The sequence below is a fragment of the Castanea sativa genome, chromosome 5 (genome assembly GCF_040712315.1).
Source record: "Castanea sativa cultivar Marrone di Chiusa Pesio chromosome 5, ASM4071231v1".
NCBI lineage: Eukaryota > Viridiplantae > Streptophyta > Magnoliopsida > Fagales > Fagaceae > Castanea > Castanea sativa.
Window position 1 is genome coordinate 4,525,500 of NC_134017.1, and position 19,088 is coordinate 4,544,587.

A 19,088-nucleotide genomic window follows, 5' to 3' on the forward strand; every position below is an offset into this window, starting at 1 on the left:
TTAGTTGTCTTCCTTTCTTTCCCTCTCATTGGAATTCTCTACATCTTCTATTGCTGCTAGGGCATCTTCGGCATTCATGTACTTCTGCACCTTCAAGAGCATCCTTGCCATCGTTTTAGGGGAATTCTTCACGAACGAGACCAAAAACTCCCTGGACTTCAAACCAACCTTAAAGGTTATTAGCTGTACCTTGTCATAAGCTTCGTCGACCTTAAAAGTTTCTTGAGTGAAAAGCTTCGCATACGACCTCAGGGTCTCCTTTTCTCCTTGCCTGATGGTAAGCAAGTGGTCTGTTGGCCTTCTTGGGCGTTGTCCCCTAACAAAGTGGCGTAAGAAGGAATTGCCCAACTGCTCAAAGTTGTCGATGGACAATGTTGGCAACTTCGTGAACCACTCCCTCGTAGCTCCTTTAAGGGTGGTGGGGAAAGAACAGCATAGAATTGCGTTAGGATGCTGTTGAAGACCTAGGGTTGTCTTGAACATGTTGAGGTGATCTAGAGGGTCTTTCAGCAAGTCAAACGGCTTGAGCTGAGGTAGATGAAACTTCATTGGCATTGGGCATTCTAGGACCGCCGTCGTGAAGGGTGAATCCGTCCTCTTGACCATCCTATCTAGGCTCCGGTCCGTTTTTTCCTTAATTGTGCTCCTCAGCTCGTCCATCTCCTTTCTCATTTCCTGGAGAAGATCCAAGCTTGGTCCCTCTAGAGTGGCGGGTCTTCAACGGTCATTCCTTCTTTGACTATCTCCATCGTCATCCTGGTTGGTCCCAGACTGGTTCTCCTCTTTTTACTGTCGCATCCTCATTTCTTGATTCTGTCTGGTAAGCTCCTCCACACTGGCTGTGAGTGTCTGAATTTGTAGAGCTAATGCTGTAGAATCTTGGTTGGACTCCATCTAGACTTGTGAGTTGGATGGAACTACGCTCTCAAACCTAAGTACGAAAATGTCGTTCCCATAGACGGCACCAAACTGATGATGTGGAAATCGTCAGTAGAGTATGTTCGTCTTAATGAAGCAACAATCTCGTCCCTACGCTCGCAATGGTCGTGAAAAGCCCTCCTTAGATGGTCATCGGTGTGGTGCCTGCCACAGAGTCTCCGATGATAAAGTTAGCGCATAAAAACTTTTAAGAAAGTATGAGAGTTTAGAGTATCAAAGCTACGACGTATTAGTATATTTAGGATGTGTGTATGTACCTTGTCTAGTTCTGAGGGGTGTGTATATATAGCTCTATGGCTCGCAGCCGTTGTAGCCTTAATTGTGGCTTTAGAGCTTCTTTTGTAAGGCCTCTAGGCTCATTAATGTGGGTTTTGATGAGCTTACAACAGTCTAACAGTTAGTTTGTAACTGTCCGAAGTATTGACTCCTCTTATTAATGGCTTGCCTTCCTTCCTCCATGACATGGCCGGATGGACGAAGGTGTCTGATAAGATCATCTGGGCAAGAAGGTTCGTTGGTCCTATCACTTACTTGTCATTTTTGGTGTTTTTTTTGGGGGGGATAAACGATTACATTTGTAAATACTTATTTCATTTTGGTACAAGCTGTTCTTTATGCGTGTGGTTTGAACTTATGTATAAAGTTATTGGGGAAATGGGCATTTGCCCTTAATTTATAAACTATGCAGCAAAATGCTTATGTTTTGAAACTATTTAGCAAAATGTCCCTATTTTTTAAACTCGATTTTAACAAAATCAAGATACAAATGGAACTTGACAATTAGCAATGTTGAGTTCTATGCATATTTTGCCACTTATATTTTTTTTGAAAATTTAAGTGGAACTTGACATTGCTAATGTCGAGTTTCACTTAAAAATATACATTGAAATCGATTTTGAGGATATCGAATTTTACATAGAACTCGATTTTGTTAAAATTGAGTTTAAAAAATAGGGATATTTTGCTAAATAGTTCTAAAATGGGAGCATTTTACTACATATTTTTTAAATTAGGGGCAAATACCCATTTCCCCTAAAGTTGTTTTTTAGGCATGTTCATTGTGTTCTGTGGTGATTGTTGAAACATAAGGGAAATTGTTGTCATTTGAAAATATTTTGATGACTAGACGAGACATTGGAGTAGTGGATTTCAAAACATTATGAGTAGGGTTCATTTCAGTAAGCAATTGTAGCATCTTTTTTCACTACAGGATGCATTAGAGCACTAGCATCAGGCGTGTTATGTCAAATGCTATTTAACTATACCAAAACTTACTTTATCAATTTTAGCCCATTATTTTACAATACACTATACATCAGATATTCTATTTGAACATTACACCACATTAAAATAATAATAAAAACCCAGATATATTAAAAAAATGACAAAGTTTAGCTACAAAATTGGTTGTAGCCTAAGGTAACAACCATACTCAATAAAATAATGATTATTACATATTTTGAAAATTTAACCACTAAATTGCTTGTCCTTTATGCGCTTAACATATGTTAAATTTTGTATCAATCGGATATTATTTACTATATGATCTGTAAGTGTATACTTTATGCATAATTTTAAACTACAAAAACTTGCAATTTAAACAATTTATTGATGATATAACTTTTAATCTTTAATTTTCTAGAAATTTTGCAAGTATAAAATATATAAGAAGAAGATATAATCCAATAGTTGATTTGTCAAAATTCACCTCCAATAAAAAAAATATAGAATAAGGTTGTAGTCTAAGGCTACAACTAATTTTGCAACCAAACTTTATCCTTAAAAAATTGTACTGTAGCAATTGTTATTTAATGCACATCAATTATGTTGCCTATGTGAGAGAAGAGAGAAAAGAAAAAAAAATAAGAGGGGGAGGAGACAAGAGAGAAAAAGAGAAAAAAAAAATTATTTAATTTTATAACATTCTACCATACAACACACAAACTCTATGACTCTAAGAGCAATCACACCAATGTGTAAATGTGTAAATATATACATTTGCTAAAGTAGCCGTGTAAATTAATATACACAGTTATTGTAGCTTTGCAAATAATATTTTATTCATTTTTTCTCTCTCCCTGTGTTGGAACCCTCACAGCCTCACTACTGTCTCTTTCTCTTTCTCTTTCTCTTTCTATCTTAGAAACTCACTCTCACTTTTCTCTCAATTTCCCTCTCTCAAAGCTTCCATGGTTGGTCCTCTCTCACCGTTGCACGCCACTTCGCACTACCACCGTGATTTTCTTATTCCTCTCCGCAAAGCCTCTCCACTCTCACCCACTTTCGTTCAATCTTGCTCCCTTTATTTGCTTTGCATTGGTTTAGTGATAGCTAAAGCGAATAACCACAACCACGATGATTCACGATAATGGTTATTGACGTTTTTCTTCTATTTACTCTTTATTTGATCAGTGGGTTTGGGGAGATAAATTCTCTTTGTTTAACTTGTGGGTTTGGAGATTTAGATTTTGCAATTAAGATTTGATGTTCCTTGCATGTGCTTGTTTTAGATTTTGATTTCAAATGTATTTGGTTTCTGTGAATAGGAAATTTGAATGGGTATGGTAGATTTGATTTGAGATTTCCTTGGATTTGTGTTTTGTGTTGCTATGGGTGTAAGGCATGGTTTGGGGTTTGCTTCTACATGTCTAATATGGTGTTATACGCCTTGTGGTGGTGGCCGTGGCAATGGCCATTGTATGTCTAGATAGTGGTGGTACCGTGGCAGTGGCCAGTGGTGGTAGTTGTGAGGGAGGTGGAAAGAGAAGTTTGAAAATGTAATAAAAAAATATTATATTGAAATAAATTTTTAGAATTGGAAATCTGATGCTGCTTTTTTAGAAAAGTAATAGTGTAATATAGAAAACATTAAGTTCTTAGCGTAAAATAAACAGAAAAATTTAGTTAGACTGATGCAATTGCTATAACTATATAGAGGCAGTTACTTATATAGTGTTTCACATAGTTCAATACAATAGACATTCATTCTTTAACATTACTTAATGTTTAGATGAGACATGATAAGAAACATGTTATAAATAGAGCTTTTTTTAGCTGGACGAAAACCTTCTAATTAGTAGGGTTCATAATTCAATCCGTAAAGAAAATACATAGAAAAATCCTTGCAACAGTAAATTTTTATTGATAAAGAAAGTATAATAAATTCTCTAGGAATGGAATTAGAGGATAATATACGCTTAAAGAGACATCGTATTCAACATAAACAATATATTATAAATAAATAAATAAATACTGTTAATGCATTATTTTGGAAATAAGAGCACTTTCGCATACCATAAAAGCTTTTTCACTGTATTACCAGCATAGCCCTTGCATGACCTTTTGAAATTTGAAACTGCTCAGTTATACCAAGATGTGCCATAAGAAGCCACACATGAGTGAAAAACTCTCCGCCTCGACAGAGCTGCTGAGCATGATGGTTCCATCGACACTTTGTCGCAGCATAACACATCATTTCAATCCATACATTACTTACCAATTCCCACTTCTTATCAATCTCCAGGCATTGCAAAGATTTAGCAAGTCGACATCCATCAAATAGCACTGACTTGCTTCTGTCTCCTTTCACAACAGATGGAGGAATATCAGTATTCACTACAAGTAACTTTTTCGATGCTTGGATTTCATCAGATACAGATCTTTCTTCAAAAAATATTTTAGCCTCGGCCAATGTATCTTGGAACCTGATTTGTTCAATCCCATTAGGCAGCATGATAGGACGCATGACTTGAAGATATAACATATAGTCTGATAACAACTTGCTGGCCTCACTATGATTTTGACAACTAGTGTTTTGGTGTGTGTTTTGATCAACATTATAACATAGGCTTGTTGCAATATGCCACTGAAGAATGCTTTGGTCAAATTCTACCTCGACGCTCTCTTGGAGTATATTACGATATTTTCTGTTTATTTCATTCAAACATTTTGCATCTTTATCAACATGATCAGATTCTTCCTCCACTGTCTCATGGAATATTCTACTTTCTTCTTTTCTGATGCAATTAGAGCATTTCGAATATTTTAGAACCTTCTCATGTTGTGTTTTACTTTCTTCTTTTCTGATGCAATCAGAGCATTTCGACTTTTTAAGAACCCTGTCCCCCCTACAAGCACATAATTCCGTGCAAGGCTTGAGATCTTTGGCACTCCTTGATTTCTCTAGAAGATGCTGAAATATCAATTTCTTCAAATCCTGAGAAACCTCCTTAAGCTCTTGGTACCGATTCTTCTCTAACATTTCATGATAGAATAAGAACCTCTGGATAAGACCACACCTGGCTGGCTTGCATTCCGTGCAATATTTTATTAGATTGTATTGTCCCATTTTATTTCGCCACCTCTTTTTCTGAGCCAAAAATGGAATTGATGAAATCACTGAAATTGCTCTATACAAGAGATCCACCGTTGCATTCTCATGCTTACTAAGCCAATGCATTGACCAGTCTGAGGTAAGAATTATCAACACTGAATATATCTCTAGCGAGATGGCTCCACACAGCAATACATAAGTGATGACTCTGTCGCCTAGTGTGTAAAGGTGCTTGTTGTCACCTACAGTCGAGAAAACCAAAAGTACAACCAAGGTAGAACAGAAACTAGTAAGACGTAGAAAACAACCAGGCTTTAGAGAATAAACTAAGAAAGCCTTTGTATAAAACACATCGTACATGAATCCTAGCTCAACCTCAATCACATTAAAGGCTTCTTCAAACGAGACTTTCTGAAAGTAGGATTGGCTATTCTTTATATCTTGGATGCTCAGTATGAGATCGGAAAATATCTGCTTGAAAGTCTGGAACATTACATATGCCCGTTGAAGAATGGCTGCATCTGGGATTTTACAATTTTTTAGCATAGGAAGGGAAATATCTGATACAAAACGAGCTTCAATCAACGTATCTAATGTGACGTCTAACCCCTCGTCTTTCTTTAATTGGTATTCTTCCATGAATCTAGCATAATTGGGACCCGGATCAGGACGACGAAGTGTGGTTGCTTTAAAGTTTTCACTGCTTCCAGACCTCAGAACCCAGATTCTCTCCCCAATCTTGATTAACCCAGGAATCAACATCACAACTGCCAGAAAATTCAGCAACTCATTTTCCCAGGCTCTAAAGATGATAAAGATAGTCACTCCTACTTGGCCAACTAGAATTAGAGCCTGCCTCCGCCACAATGCATTGTCTTCCAAGGAGTACGCTGTAATGGTGTCTGGACCAGCAAGGTGCAAGAGAAAAAATGGAGCCCAGAATGCTGCTATGGAAAACTTCGGGTCTTTGGTGTCAGGTGCGAAGTGATTGGAGATTATACTCAGCGATACAGTTGCGAACCATCCTGCTAATTGGTAGGCAACCCACAGAAGGAGGACAATTTTGTTGCTGTTGGAAACCTTGTTGAACAGAAAAACTTGATAAGAGCAAAGATACTTTTATTGAAAGAACAAAACAAACGTCTAAAGTAAAGAGTAATGCTTTCTTTTTCTTCGTCTTCTTTTATTTTTATTTTTATTTTTTATTTTTTTATTTCTTTTTTTAAGAGCAAAGATACTTTTATTTAAAGAACAAAACAATCTTTAAAAGTAAAGAGTAATGCTTTTTTTTTTTTTTTTTTTTTTAATACTATTGGAAAGAGAACACATGGGTCAGGTTCCGGTTGTATAGTTTTTTTTTTTTTTTTTAATTTTTTTTTACAAAGTAGAAATTTTACTTTAGTCTAATTTAAGTATATGTATGTGTAAAAACTCCTTTCTAAAGACTTGAACTCCGGCTCTTACCCCCTATATCTTACAAGCACTTATACTTGTAGAGTGACCATCACACTAAAAGTGTGTGGTAATCCAGTTGTATAATTAATATAACATATTTGACCTCCAATTAACCCAAAAGCTTTAAATCTATAAGTTTTTGTTCAACTATTTATATTAATAAGTTACTCTTTATATTATAACTTAATATGAGATTTCACTTAAACATGTATACCCAACATATAAGTTGACAAATTAACATGGATGTGAAACCAACATTCCTTCATGGGAATTTGAAAGAAGAGATCTTCATGGAGCCACCAAACAAGTTCACGCAACCAATTATAGGGAATCTTGTATGCAAATTAAAGAAGTCAGTTTATGGGCTTAAGCAGTCTCCGAGAAAGTGGTATAACAGGATTGATTTCTATATTTTCCTGATAATGTATATGGATGATATATTAACTATTGTTAATAGCAAGTTTGAGGCTGACAAGCTAAAGTCTTTGATGTGCGAGAAGTTTGTCAAGAAAGACTTGCGTACTGCTAAAACATTTTTTAGGTATGGACACATTCGTAGGGTAGAGAAGCAAGAAAGCAATTGTTGTATCACAAGAATTACATCAAAAAGGTGCTTAAAAATATTAACATGCAAGGTTGTACCACTGCCGAATCACCTTAGATTACCTTTTAATCGGTGGCTGAAGAATGACAAAAAAAATTGAAGGCATGTCAAAGTTGTGATGCCCCATATTTTTTTATTTAATTAAGTGGGTGTTTCGTGGGTGTGTCTTGAGTACTGGGTTGATCTGAACATTATTAACAACTAAAAAGAGCCTTAATTATAACTAGATTAGTACATTTCGAGTATAAGTGCAAATATATTTCTTGGATCATTACTAAATATCCCATATTTTAGTGCTGTGGAGTATTAACCCGCAAACATGGCAAACCCAAGAACATGGAATCTTGTTTGCGAGACTATAAGACTAATCCAGTGGATGACTAGAGTTCTACTATAGGTTATATGTTTACAATGTTAGGAGGGCCAATTTGTTGGAGATTCACAAAAACAATTCTTAGTAGCCATGACTACTATTGAAGCTCAAATACATGGTAGCAGCTAAAGTCGTAAATTGGAAACTCAAATGGTGCAAAACACTATTGCTTGTATAGACCCTCAATTTTAAACTTACGGCTAAATTGCTTTTATTTTACTTAACTAAGTATAGAATAAGAGTAAATGAAACGCAATAAACCAGAACAACTCTCTAGTGCATAAACATAAACAATAAACAATATATGTAAAACACAAAAAGTAAGAAAAAAGAGATGCAAACACAAGATAACACCGAAATGTGTTATCGAAGAGGAAACCGAAGTACCCGGCAAAAAATCTCTCCACCGCCCTCCAAGCCAAACTGATCCACTCGTGAATAAAGTTGGAGAATAAGGATATCAAAAAGACCCTCCAAGCCTAATCTACCCACTGTACTTGAACCTTTGAAGTTCCAACTACCAACGGACTTCACCGAGTCTTGTCTTCACTAGTTACCAGGATCCCGCAATTAGCTCCAAATTGCATCTGCCAATCAATGGCTTCTTCCAATGCCTCCCACATGCACCAAAACTTCTCTTAATACTCAGATTGGGTGAGGTAAGTGTTGGGCTAAGAACCTCTCAAGCATTTGTAATTGGAGAGGTAGGAGTAGAGGAAAACTAAAAGAAATTGTGTAGATGAATGTAGATTTACAATCTCTAACTCTCAAGTGTATTACTAGGGTTTTCTCTCTAAAAGTCTCTTTACAATTTCGTGGGTATGAGAGCTTCTATATTGTGGGTAAAGACATGAGGAAGGCACATTTAAAAACAGCCAAACAGAGAGTTTCGCGAGTCACTCGTGACTTGGTCCAGTTGTGAACTGACTTGCGAAATGCCTCCTAGCACTTAACTATTTAGCTTCCAACATGTGCTTCTCACATGACATTTCTCGAATTATCCACTCACGAGCTAGTCGTGAGCTAGTCTCGAGCTAGTCTCGAACTTCACTTTTCATCACAAATGTTCACCAAACTCTCACACTCAACCCTTAAATTAAATCCCACAAACATACAAAGAAAATATTGACAGAATACAATCAAATTTGACACTAAATTAAAGCCAACAAAACATAGTTGAAAATCACAACTTTACATAAAATATGCACTATGGTTGAAGGAATAATTAGAGAGCTTAATTTAACCCAAGGTGGAGTTCAGTTGCATTGTGGCCACCGTAGTTTCATTTATTTGGCACAACATCAGGTGTATCATCCTAGGTTAAAGTATATTAATGTGAGATTTACAAGATAAGATGTTTGATTTTTGTAAGAGAGATAAATCTTGAGAAGATTTAAACTTTAGAGAATTCATTTAGTGTGCAACTAATATTTTTCACAACAATTATGTTGACAAATGTTTATTTCATATTTGGACCAAACACAAACATCATTTGTTTTGCTAGCCACCAGTTATATCTAAATGAGAATTTTCTCCCTCATTTTCTCAAGCAAATTCTTAGCTACCAAACAAGACAAAATCTACACCTCTCTCTCTCTCTCTCTCTCTCTCTCTCTCTCTCTATATATATATATCTCTCTATATATATATATATATATATATATATATATATTGTGGTGGTGAAGCCTAGTTGAATAAAGGTTTTGGGCTTATTTCCCCAATTTATTTGTATTGTGGGTCAAGAATATCCAACAATGAAAGGCCTAAAAGATGGCGACACAGCTTCTATAAGAGACAAATGATATCTATCCTTTCAGTAGAACTTAACAGCATAACTTACCCTCTTTTAGGAAATCCGAGTTGGACTTCTTTCTCTCTGAGATGTATTTATCCTCACTACACTCATGTTTCTCTCCCCTAATTTTTCCAACCCCCACTCTCTCCCCCATCGGTCTCTATTTATGGACTTCCCTTAGTGAGATTGTAATGATGAGAAGAGTGTTTCCCATGTTAGTGGGTCCCTTTAAGCCATATTCCTGACCAAATGGGACTCACAACTCATGACTAATGTGACTTTCATGGAACTTGCACTAAGCGTCAATCGATGCTCGGTGAGCAGATTCCCCCAAGACATTATCTTTTGATCGCCTAATAAGTGATGCTTGGTCAAGCCATAAGCTTGGGCCGAGCCTGTCTAGGAAATGTGCTAGGTGCTTGGCAAGTAAGCAGGGCAGGAAGGGCATATTTTAAGAACATGTCCTAAGCTTAGTGTGTGCCGATATCTGTGGACCGTACAACAACCCCTCACAATCCCATTTTCATAAAATGGGAATGAGATCGTGGGTATGCTCTCGGTATAATAGGGGATCATGCATGATATGACTATTGCTTCTCAGGGGTTCTAATCTTCAAGCAATAAATGTGCCGAATTTGACAGCCTGTGCTTTAAGCACATGCTAGGCCATCGGTCAAGATCAAAAGCCAGGAATATCTATCTGTATAGATACCGAGGCGTGCGTGAAATATTGGATTGGAGTGGTTATCAATTTTCCCACGCAAAGCATTTAATGCCCTTACCCCTATAAATATCACCTAGTTCCTTTAGATTCACTTTCTCTACTTCATTTTTTCTCCTCGAGCTTCAATCTAGAGCCTTTCCAGTCCCCAGCTCTCTCTCTTCTCCGAGAACTCTCTTCTTTCCGAGAAAGCCCATCCATCTGTAAGTCTTCTTCTTCTCGTTGCCTCATTTATTCCTTTTGTTTCTCTAGTTATGAGTTTTGCCCACTTAGTTGATACTAAGGAAGCCGTGACGGCCTTCAAGGCTAGATATGTCATCCCCAAGGAAGTACATATTGAGTACTGTGTAGAGGGAGACATAGAGGATAAGAAAGTGCCCACGGTGATATTTATCCCCCTAATGGCAGTCCTAAAAGGTGGAGTGAGATTCCCTCTAGATCTGTTACTGTTAAGCACCGTTAGGTTTTATGGTATTTTCCCCGACCAATGTCTGCCAAACTTCAATAGGGTAGTTGGTTGCATCAGCAGACTAAATAGGCTTTTCAACCTAAAACTTACCATGACATCAATTTCCTATATAGCTATTGTGGTAATGTTTTCAATAGGTATTATCTTCAAGTTTGGGACCCTCGAATAAGGTTAATATCATACTTGCCAGGCTCTAATAGGGGAGTACATAAGGGTGTGGGGAAATTGGCTTGGCGATCAACTTACATGCCCAACATCACCCAATAATGCAAGTCGATACCCCCAAAAAGTCTACTATGCTTTTTTTTTACTATTTGTCATATTTATTTGCGTGTGTATTTTTATATTATTTTTCTTTTTGCTTATATTTGAATTTTCACGCTGACCTATTTGACTCTGTTGCTTAAGCAAGTTCTCAGTGCTCAAAGCTAAACTTAAGGTTAGTTGAAGTTCAAGACTTGAACTGGATTCTACACTCAAAGGTGTTTATCCATACTAATGGGCAGCTTCGAGCCTCACACCTTATCATTGGTCGCATCCCCTCCTACACTAGCTTTTAGGACTCAGGGTAGCCTTCTTGGCCAAGCATCCCCTGCTGACATATATTGACGTACAACTGAAGAGATTTCTGCTGAATATCTCGAAGAACGAAGCTCAGCAAGAAGGTCCTTGCAAAAGAAAGGCAAATTTCCTAGAGCCCTATAACGATATTTTAGGAGACACGGTCTTCTAGGCAGAACTTCAACACCGACCTATGGGTGATGTTGAAGAAGTGGAACCAGACAACAACATGGTTCAAAGAAGGACTATTTAGTCGGCTTGGTACACCCTTGCAACCTGGGCTTCCAGGGGCAAACATCTTCTCTGCCCACACCGCCTATCTTACTTGTATCTCGAATCCCAATTAGGACCTTACCTTGTACACGCAAGAGGCAAACGGGAGCTAACATCCAAGTAGAGCAGGTTGAAACTCAGCCCAGAGTCATCACTCCAATCACATCGGTCCCTGCAGCACCCCAGCAGAATATCGTTGTTAAAGAGCCAGCCATCCTTTCACCCATTATTGGGACTAAATAAGTCTCGCCATCCAACCTTCCTCTTCCGAGTATCAACATTCCTTCACTCTAGTGAAAGGCCACTCCCTTCCACAGTATTCCTTAGGACATACAACAAGGGAGAGGGAGGCCACATGGCAAGCAATTTCGGGAAAGCCCTGCTGCTTACTGATGACATTTGCTTTTGGGAAGACGCCATTGATGAGGAGCTCTCCCTCAATCTAAAGTGGCATTCCATCACTGTAAGTATTTCACTCAGTTATTTTATATATAACATTTTAAATATGTCCCAGCATTGTTGCGTGCACCCATGTATACTCATTTCCCCTTCTTCCCCCCCTCCTCCCTCCCCTTTTTTAATGTCTTCTGTTTGGTTCCAGACCATGCAATTGGTATAACTGCTGGATGGTCGACTGAAGAAGCTGTGGAGTTAGCTGAGCGTGAGAAGGCCTTGAAATAGGTCACTAAGTCCACCCTTCATGAAAAAGAACAAGAGGTTGTTGAAGCCGAGAAAAGAGTGGCTGCTATTGAAAGGGACTCGGACTATGCCGAGCATAAATTAAAGGTGTTGAAGGGGAAGCTGCAAGAGTCTGACACCAAGCTTGCTCAGGCCTTGAGTGTCATCATGACTTGGAACATAGAGATCAGGGACCTAAAACAGAGGTTGTATGAGGCAAAGCAAAACTTCTATGACATAAGGTTTGATGATGTCAAGCACTCCATAGCTCTAGTTATAAAAGAAGCTCAGGTTGCTGGATTCACAGAGGGGTGGATCACTTTTACAAATGCCATTCCTCTCTCTAAGTCTTCCTCATGGCGGGATTTGTCAAACATTCCCCTGCCCGTGTTCCCAAATGAGGAGAGCCCCCAACTTTCAACAAATTTTGGAGGAGATAGAATTCCACACAGCTACTACAAACTTGGTGGTCATTGAGAATCCCAATCTTCCGACTACTGCTTGGACCCCTGCTACTCCCCCAAGTCACGTCCCTCTCGATCCTACTCCTTCGGCTAAGTAAACTCATGAACCCGAGTGACTGCCAACCGTAGAGAGTTCAAGGCATCCAAGATACTTCCCGTTGGGAAATATTTAGCACTGAACACTTTATACAGCAATGTTTCCTTTCGATGTAATAGTCTCCAAACCTGCTTCACAAGCATCGCCTTGTTAAAATTTTGGATATCTCGAAAACTCATACCCCCGATAGATTTTGAGGAACATAAAGTACTCCACTTCACCCAATGGATCTTCTTTGCCTCACCTTGCCCCCACCGAAATTTCTAGATCATCATCTCAATGTCTTTGCAAAGACTGATCGGTAATTTAAAAACACTCATAGAATATGCCGGAATTGATTGGAGCACTGCCTTTATCATGACCTCCTTTCCCACTTGAGAAAGCAGCTTCTCCTTCCAACCTTGCATTTTTACCATACTCGTTCTTTGATGTAAGTAAAGCTTGCCTTCTTCGCCCGACCGGAGGGTAAACCCAAATACTTCTCATAATTTTGGATTGCCGGAAGACCAAGAGACACTTTGATTGCTTCTTGAGTGGCATCATCTGTATTCCTACTAAAGAAGAGGGTGGTCTTATCCTTGTTCACGATTTGGCCTAAAGCAGCTTCGTAGGTAGCTAATAAGTCTTTTATTTTGTCACACTCGGCCAATGTAGACCTACAAAATAATAAGCAACCATCTGCGAAAAAGAGGTGGGTAAGCTTCGTGCCTTGCCTAGAAATGGAGAAACCATGAATATGACCATCATCAGCAGTCTTAGGCCTTCTGCACAAAAGAGAAAAAGATAAGGAAATAGTGGATCCCCTTGTCTTAAACCTCTAGTCAGAACAATCATTCCCTGTGGCTCACCATTCACCAAGATAGAATAAGATACCGTGGTAATACACTCCATGATCAAAAATACCCATGAGGCCTAAAAACCCATCTTCAATAAAATTTTCTCCAAAAAAATCTACTCCACTTGGTCATAGGCTTTGTTCATGTCTAACTTTAGAGCCATGAAACCTGTCTTCCCTGAACTGCTAGTTTTCATATGATGCAAGGACTTGAAAGCAATCAAAACATTGTCAGTAATCAACCTATCAGCAATAAAGGCACTTTTTGTTTTTGAGATGATACTTTTGAGAAAAGGTTTTAGCCTATTAGCAATGATTTTACTGGCAAACTTATAGATCACATTACACAAACTTATTAGTCTAAACTCAAAGACTCTTTCTGGATTTTTTGCTTTTGGAATTAAAGTAATAAAAGTACGGTTTATGGATTTTAGAATAGAGCCAGAATTAAGACAAGAGAGAACAGCTTAAGTAATATTTATACCAACTTCAGACCAATACGTCTGATAAAAGAAGGGAGGCATACCATTCGGTCCAAGAGCTTTTAAGGGAGCCATATCGTTTATTTCTATCTCTACCTCTTTAGCCTTATAAGGTGCCATGAGTGTTGTGTTCATCTCCCCTATAACAGCTTCCTATACCCCATCCAAAACACTATCCAGGTTATGCGGGCTGGATGATGTAAAGAGTCCTGCATAAAAGTCAACTAGCATTTTTGAAAAAACAGCTTCCTCTGATTGCCTAACATTATCAACATCATGAAGCCCCTTAACGAAGTTCCTGCGCTTCCTTTGAGTGGCTGTCCCATGAAATAACTTTGTATTCTTGTCCCCACTTCTAATCCATTGAACCCAAGATCTTTGGTGCCACATTTTCTCTTCTTTCTCATACAATATATTCAACTCTAACTTCAGTCTCAAAAATTGTTGATAATTGTCCCATTTGACCAATTTCTCTTCTGCCTTCCATAGAAACTCCTTGGTCTGCTGAACCTACTTTTTGATATTACCGAAATGAGCCATACTCCACTTCTTCAATTGTTTCTTGTATCTTTTTAACTTTTTTGCTGCGACGAACATAGGGGTGTCGTCCTCTTCTTGATGTGACCAAGCTCTAGAGATCGTATTGCCACATTTCGGGTCTGTTACCCACATCGCTTCAAACCAGAATGGTTTTCGCTTCCATCTTTGACTTTCCTTGTTTGGATCAAGAGCTAGCAAGATGGGCCTATGATCCGAAGTAAAACAGTTCAGGTGTTTTACTCTTCTAGTGAGGTATCGGGCTAGCCAACCATAATTGGTAACCCCTCTATCAAGTCGCTCCCAAATCCATTCACCTCGCCGACGTCCGTGCCAAGTGAACTCTGGTCCTGAATAGCCCAAATCAAAAAAGGCGAATTCATCAAGAACATCTCGGAAAGATTACATGAGGTTGTGAGAACGTGGTGCTCTTCCACTTTTGTCCACCACCTCTAATAGCTCGTTGAAATCTCCAAAACAGCACCACGAAAGCTTCGGTTTTAAATTCAACATACGTAAAATGTTCCACCCGTCAGTTCTTCTACTCGTCTCTGGTTCACCATAGAACCTGGTTAAGCGTCATGCATTCTCCGATCCTCCCTGCATTGTAGCATCAATTTGGTAGTTTGAAAAGCTATCCACCTAAACAGCATCTTCATCTTTCCATAAGAGGGCCAATCCACCGTCCCTATCATTTTTAAGGACAGTGAAACAACCATCAAACCTCAACTGACAGCAAACCCATTCCATCCAATCTCTATCTGACCATGTTTCTGACAAAAACACGATCACTAGACCTTGCGCTTGTACGATCTCTACAAGCTTCGGAACTACACGGCGGTTCTCAAGCTCCTAGCAATTCCATACTAAAAGATTCATTTGTTTCGGCGAGGCTGAGACCCAGCCTTCATCGATGACATTAATCTAGACTTAGCTACTTTCTTCTTTATCCCCTTTGTTTCCCCATCTTCTACGTCTTCATCTCTAGAAGCCCTTTTTTATAGGACTAATAAATGTTGTCCAATGGGCTCACCTCTGTTCTGTTCTCTACGTACCCAACCCTTTTCCTTTTTTTTTTTTTCCTTTTTCTTTTACTACAACCGGGCTAGAGGTTAGGCCCAAAGTATCTGGCCTAGTAAGCTTCCTCTCCTCTGACGGCCCTGGATGGATGTTGAACTCACTAGCACCATTTTCACCCCCTATGACCTCCACGTTATCAAATTTGGTAAGCTCATTGTCAATCTCCTTTAACTGATCCTAAAATGAAGCATTCTGAGTATCTTTGGCCAAATTCAACGTGCACCGGCTGGATGGCGTAATTTCCATGTTATTTGGACTTTCGATAATGGTACCCTAATTTCTTGGACTTACCAATCCCATATCTCGGTCAACCACCAGGTCTGATTGATCTCCGATGACCTCACGGTTCTGATCTGCCTCTTGTCAACCCACCGGGGCGTTTCCTCCACCTAACCCCAATTCATACTCCTCCCTAACCTTGTTCTCATGCATTCTAAATTCTTCCTAGCCATCTTCATCATCTAAACTTGACACACAGATCACTATTTTTAGAGATGGATTTGGTGTGGTTGCACATAACCAAGCACCAAACTATTGGTCACCTACCTTAAGAGTGCCTCTACTTTTAACCTACAGTGGACATTCACTGTCACTATGTGTAAGTCTACCACACTAATAACAAATATTGGGTAGTAGTTCATACTTGAAACTCACCCATCCCCCTTTTCCCCTCGCCATAGTAATTGTACATCCTTGGCATAAGGGTTTTAAAATATCCACAGCAACCCTAATCCTTATGAAGTTAATCCCCCTCTTCTAATGCTCTTTCATCCACATTGCCCACTATCGATCCAATCCCCTTTGCCACATCTAAGGCAAAGCTCCTAACTAGTAGATCATGGACTTGAACCCAAAAACTGATCAAGTTAAAATCCAAGGATCGGATTATGTCACTTCTATCCATTCTTTGTAATGCCACGAGATGTCTATCGAAAGTCCAGGGTTCACCTTGCAAAATGCTATCAATATCCGATGCCTCAGGGAACGCAAAGAGAACCCTGTGATCACCCATATCCCTTATCTCAAATCCTTTTCTAGTCTTCCACAAGAGCTTGAAAGTCTTGGCTATGGCCTCCATGTTCAAAGCCCTTTTGGTGTGGAACTTGGCTGCCAACAAATGCTCCTCCACCAAGACCTCATCCTGGAATGCAAACTTATTGCCTTCGGATTCTAAAAGAGAGAATCTCTTTCATGATCCCATCATCTTCTCCATAACTAAAAAACCCAAACAGCTCTCTCCCTCGGTTCAGCAAAGGCGCGAGAAAGAGGACTCTGAAAGCTTCACTCAAAAGTAGGCACTACGCCATTCTCCTAACTGTTGGGGTTGGCAGGCTTTGCCCTAGGTCAAAGAAACTCCCAAAAGACTGTAGTTGTTGGTCATTTGTAGACATGGCAAAACAGGCAGGTGGGGTCGGGTTCGGGTCGGGTTCGGGTCGGGTCAATTAGGTTGCAGGTCAAACGGGTCACGGGTCAAAAACGGGTCATCTTAAGCGGGTTAAAAACGGGTTCGAGTCAATCGGGTTGCGGGTCAGTTTGGGTTGGGTCGGGTTAACCTGTATTTTTCACATGATTTTTAAAAAATAAAAAATAAAACAACATGTATTTGTCATTTGAAAAGTTATGCAACAAATTATTTGATGTAAAATGCATTATTTTGACTTCACCACTTATATCAAGAATGAATTCAATTAAACTTATTAATACTTATTCAATAATTTTAAAATTATACAAATCCTAACATTGCTATCTAAAACAAAATAACACAAACATAAGTAAAACAAATACACACGTTTTATTTCTACACAATATCAACATTCCAAAATATAAAACAAAATTGCAAATGACTTATTAGATAACTCATTTGATAAAGAATAAAAACATATAAGAAATTTACAATCTTGAAAATTGATTTTATAATCTATCATCAATTGTGATTGACACTCTATTTCAATTTGAGATATACATTAAAATTTGATTGCTTACTTATTTATACACGGTCTCTTTTATGAATATCATATCATTGTTAAGTAACACACACTCTAGAAAATATCATAATTTATTTTGAAAAGCCGTTTATTTAGGACATAAATTGTTAAAAAATAAGTCTAAGAATTCATAATTTATGCTAATTTGATACTTTGGCTTCACTATTCCTCAAAAATAAAAAATCATCCACTACTCCAAGTCTTTTTGGCCAAATATTGTAAAAATTAGAGTTTATAAGCTTTATGTGTACTATGCAAAGATTTTTAGCTAAATGAGGAGAGATGTAAAAATTAGTGTTAGTATTATCGAATTACAAGAAAAAGGATCCCGGCCGCTATAGATACTAAAATTAAGGACAGAACTAGGTGGGGCCAAAAGGGGCCGGGCCCTTCTAGTCTTAAGAAATAGGTATATATATATATATATATAGAGAGAGAGAGAGAGAGAGAGAGAGAGAGAGAGGTATATTTTATACAATTTTATATTTGACCTCCTCTTTCAAAAAATTTGGACCTCTTTTATATATATATATATATATATATATATAGAGAGAGAGAGAGAGAGAGAGGTATATTTTATACAATTTTATATTTGACCTCCTCTTTCAAAAAATTTGGACCTCTTTTTTGACAATTTTACATTGATTTCATCATAATAGCATTTATATCAGTTGTAAAATAGTGCAAGGTCTCAAATTTTTCCAATCAACTCTAAAATACACCCACATTAGTCTATCTGCCTATGTATTATTATTGATGTTTATGTCAATGAACATGATGCTAATGTCTGTCAATGTTCATAATGATGAAAAAAAATATCAATGGAAAAATAATTTTGCAAGATTATGAATATGATGGTAACATTAACTTAGATGCCATTAAACACATATTATCACTTCTGAGTTTAATCAATCTGAATATGTATGTTATAAATATATGTTAATTTTTTTTTAGTTAGCTTTGTTAAAAATTATTACATAAGTAAATTGGTCATTAGTTGAATATTTTCTAAATTTATAACAAATATACATTTTATATATGTATATCTATAATTTTTTATACTTTTATTAGGTGTTTGTGTATTTTACGATATACGATATGATACAAAACGATACTATTAGAAAAGGAAAAAATCGATTCACAAATCAAATTACATTTTGACAACTATGAGAATTTAACATAGAGAATCAAGTTTGTGGAGAGACAAAATTCTAGAAAAGAATTTATAGAAAGAGAGAAAATGATTGATTTTTAACAAACCTTTCTCTTGTAGCCCATCACGATGAGGATGATTTGTATGGCAAGGCTAAATACAACCATAGTTTGTATCTCCCGTTCACTAATAACTTTTCTCAATTTTGGTAAGAAAAGCACTAAGCCCTTGTTCAACTTCATTGTCAAAATGAA

At 37.8% G+C, this 19,088-nt stretch overlaps 2 protein-coding genes across 2 annotated transcripts; both read right to left on the reverse strand.

Annotated features, from left to right (window-relative positions):
• Positions 1-672, reverse strand: LOC142634586 (uncharacterized). The gene has a single exon (XM_075808886.1). The coding sequence runs from the start codon at positions 670-672 to the stop codon at positions 1-3; it is 672 nt and encodes a 223-aa protein (XP_075665001.1).
• Positions 673-4,246: 3,574 nt separating this feature from the next.
• On the reverse strand, positions 4,247-19,088 carry LOC142634587 (uncharacterized). Its single transcript, XM_075808887.1, has 2 exons — positions 18,942-19,088; positions 4,247-6,352 (listed from the first exon to the last, which is right to left on the reverse strand). The coding sequence occupies exons 1-2, from the start codon at positions 19,074-19,076 to the stop codon at positions 4,247-4,249; spliced, it is 2,241 nt and encodes a 746-aa protein (XP_075665002.1). The 5' UTR covers positions 19,077-19,088.

Excerpts from the sequence above, each read along its gene's own strand:
- LOC142634587 (XM_075808887.1), bottom strand. The coding sequence starts at position 19,076 with ATGAAGTTGAACAAGGGCTTAGTGCTTTTCTTACCAAAATTGAGAAAA. Across the intron at positions 6,353-18,941 it reads TGATGGGCTACAAGAGAAAG|GTTTCCAACAGCAACAAAAT; the intron begins GTTTGTTAAAAA and ends CTGTTCAACAAG.
- LOC142634586 (XM_075808886.1), bottom strand. The coding sequence starts at position 672 with ATGAGAAAGGAGATGGACGAGCTGAGGAGCACAATTAAGGAAAAAACG.